This window comes from Leucopleurus acutus, assembly GCF_964270905.1.
Source record: "Leucopleurus acutus genome assembly, chromosome: 19".
In the NCBI taxonomy this organism is placed as follows: domain Eukaryota; kingdom Metazoa; phylum Chordata; class Mammalia; order Artiodactyla; family Delphinidae; genus Leucopleurus; species Leucopleurus acutus.
This window is the reverse complement of record NC_139161.1, coordinates 54439146-54442651: the sequence shown is the minus strand read 5'-3', so window position 1 is coordinate 54442651 and position 3506 is coordinate 54439146. Positions and strand designations below refer to the sequence as shown.

Genomic DNA, 3506 nt, shown 5'->3' with positions numbered 1-3506 from the left:
CGCTTCATAAACTGTAGCTTTTGCCCATTTTCTTAAAGGCCACCACTGTTCCCTGCTTTAAATAACAAGAGCGGTTGATCAGAGTGATATAATATTTATCTCTCACAAGGAAAAAGAACACCACCTTGAGTGGCTTCCTATTTATGTGGATCTCATCTGCTTTTCTTTTAGCTTCAGCACAAAAACCTGCACTGCCCTCCACTAAGAGCCAGGCTGGGGACAGATGCTGAGAACAGGAAGGCTGTGCGAGGATTCCCCTGGCCTCGTCCTTGCTTCTAACCGGTGCTGGTACCAGGTGCCCGGTCCCGGGAGCCGTGACCATGGAGGCTCTCCCCAAAGACCTGGAGGTCAACGAGAAGTCTCCAGAATCCAAGGACCTGCTGCCCAGCCAGACCGCCAGCTCCCTGTGCATCAGCTCCAGAAGTGAGTCTGTCTGGACCACCACCCCCCGGAGTAACTGGGAAATCTACCGCAAGCCCATCGTCATCATGTCCGTGGGTGGTGCAATCCTCCTATTCGGTGTGGTCATCACCTGCTTGGCCTACACCCTGAACCTGGGTGACAAGAGCCTCAAGGTCCTTAAGATGATAGGGCCCGCCTTCCTGTCTCTGGGACTCATGATGCTGGTATGCGGGCTGGTGTGGGTGCCCATCATCAAAAAGAAACAGAAGCAGAGACAGAAGTCAGTTTTCTTCCAGAGCCTCAAGTCCTTCTTCCTGAATCGCTGATGACGGTCTCGCCCTCTGTCCTCCCCACCACCCTGCCACCTCGACCAGGAGAAGATGTGATAACCAACATCCAACATCCCCGGCCCCTTGAGAGGTGGAGTCTTCCATAAAACTGATGCAGGCAAACCCTCTCCTGGGCCCCGTGGAAAAGAGCGAGCCGGGGCTGCGCCCTCCGTGCAGCTGGGAGGTACCGCGGGATGATCTCATTTAGTCTCTCTGTTATCACTGATGTTCCCTCAGATCCTGGCCGTGGCCATCGCCTTTCATGGCTCTCATCCCAGCCTGTGCATCCAGGTGTCACTCATCTAACGCTCTCTGCCAAGTGCTGTGCATGTTGGGAAATTCCTTGAGGTGGGCCATGCCCCAAGAAGAACCTCCTGTTTACATATCTGAGTGCCTGAACTGGATTCTGCATTTGCTTCCTTCTAGAACCCAAGCTGACCAACGGAGGTCCTTCGCAGAGGGAAGGGAAGTTCTGACCATTGGGTCTGCCCACCCCAGATCTCTCTGTGGGCAAGATGCTGGCTTGCATTTCAAGAGATCGGACAAGTCACAAGTATCAAACATTCCAAAGAGTGAGCAGTGAAAGGTGGCCGGGGAAGGACTTTCCAGGAAGGCACATTTCCCCTAGAAATGGCCCTGGGAGTCAGCCAGTGAAGAAATTTAACCCTTAGTTGTATAGAATTTATACCAGAGGCAGTGGGGTGCGCTAGCAGGTGTCACAGACTCCCCTGACCTTCTAACTCCTTCTCCGTGACTACTCTTCCCTCTGAACTTGACACTTAGCCAAGGACAAGCGTGTGTTGCCCTAACTCCCTCTTTCCCCCACCCCATGACTCTATAACAGCCAGGTGGAGAAGGATGCTGTCAGATTTTTCTCTCCTTCTCCCCCGTCAAGAATCAAAACCAAGAAGCTTGAATTCCACATCTGAGTGTCTGCAGGTTTCCAGCGACGGAATTTTCTTTAGAAAATCCCAACTTCTGCTCTCCCTGCCCCCACTCACCAACATGCGTTTAAACCTTCAGTGAGGGCCCTGCTCTGGGCCAGGCCCCGGGGCGAGAGCAAGACAGACAGTCCCTGGGCTCATCTTCTGTATAAAGTGAGAGACAGCCAGAGCACCAGGCGGCCAGAACACCCCGGGATGAGTACTTTCTGGGGAAACGAGGATGGGGGCAGGAACGCGGAGGGGACATCTGCCCCAGCCCTGGGAGAGGACAGAGGGCGTGCTGGAGGCTGTGCCATCCACACAGAACCAAAGGGAAGAGGAGAGCTGGCGACGAGGGCAAAGAAAGGCACTCTAGGCGGGAACGGTGTGTGCAGAGCTGGGGTGGGAGGGGAGCGGGATACAGTTAGGAAACAGCATAGCAAGCTCCCTAACCTCCCGAATGGTCACCTGAGCCCCTGTCTCGGCCTGCCTCCCCCTGCTTCCCCAAGTGCCTTAGTGCGGCTTCTCGGGGCTCATCGAGGGGCCTCCTGGGTCTGTGGCAAAGACTACAGACCTCCTGGGTCTGTGGGAGATTCCAGGGGCCCACCACGCAGAGAGCACCCGTATGGTTAAGTGCTCCCCAAATCTGGGGTTTCCTGCGGCATCTGGAGGCCCTTAGGTGACAGACCAGGAAGGTACCTGCAAGAAAGCCACGCTGCCCTAGGTCTGAGGCCCAGCCGACAGCATCTGATAATGAGGTGAAGGTTTCCTCGGCCTTCTGCCCATGAGCCCATCCCATCACTATGTCACCATGACAACCTTTCTCTCTTTCCCTCCTTCTCCCCGCCCCCACCCTGCCGTCTCTCTTTCTCTCTCTCTCTCCATCAGGCCTCCAGGTATCTCCATCCTTCATGGTGGTTCCATATGCAAAGTCAGAACCCCACCTTGTTCCCTCTGCATCATGGGAAACTCCATGGAGGCAGGTACCCGTGACATGGGGACACCCCCCTGCCCCACCCACCTAAGGAGCCAGAGTTTGGGGAGCTTCACCCAGAATGACCGTGTCTCTCATTCAGACAGCGTGGCCAGGTCCTCTAGCCCACCTGTCCCCTGCACACAGGCAGTCAGGACCAATCATGGGGGACGTTGCAAGTACTGTGTCACTAATTGTGGTCCCAGTGCCTCAAGTGACCGGGCTTTCAGAGGGTTTCCATTTCTCCGATGTGAACGCAGATTCCACATCAGCCCTAAAATGTCAGTCTCACATTCCTTGATGCTTTCTTACATGGGAGCAAATGGGGAGGACGCCCAGCTGGCTCACTGGGAATCCACACTTCCAGGGTGTCATTTCCTCTCCCCACAAGCTTATTGAGTAGGCGCAGCCGAGGGAGGAGGGCCCAGGCTGATGCTGTACCACGCGTGTCCTGGCGGAGGGCAGTTTGGGGACAACACGACTCTAGAAAGTGTCCCAGGCCTGGACTCACCCTGGAGTCTCCAGAAATCTGGCCCACATTCCCTATTCCTCAACCTAGTGCTCAGCAGGAAAAATGAGGACAAATCCCCAAAGCATCATTCACCCCCACCGGGATCCCTTATATGAATGCGGACCAAGGAACATGCCAGGGCCACACTCAGGGGCTTCTGCCAAAGACCATCGCCACACAGAAGCCCTAGGAATGGCTGTGCCCAGATCAGATGCCACGTTTCTGGAAAACAGCATCGCCACCACGACTCCTCCCATGCCGTGGATGGGAGGTCAGGACCAGCATCGTGCGTTCGGCTACTGGATTGTATTATCCCACCCATGGCTGTTCTGTTTGGAAGGGTTCCATTTAATCTGAGTGCTAAAAGA

The 3506-nt window shown here is 55.1% G+C and overlaps 1 protein-coding gene across 1 annotated transcript; it reads left to right on the top strand.

Annotated features, from left to right (window-relative positions):
* Positions 1 to 320: 320 nt before the first annotated feature.
* On the top strand, positions 321 to 728 carry PIRT (phosphoinositide interacting regulator of transient receptor potential channels; the record flags this gene model as incomplete). Its single annotated transcript, XM_082860007.1, has 1 exon — positions 321 to 728. One exon carries the CDS (start codon positions 321 to 323, stop codon positions 726 to 728), a length of 408 nt encoding a protein of 135 aa, XP_082716133.1.
* Between the last annotated feature and the right edge of the window lie 2778 nt (positions 729 to 3506).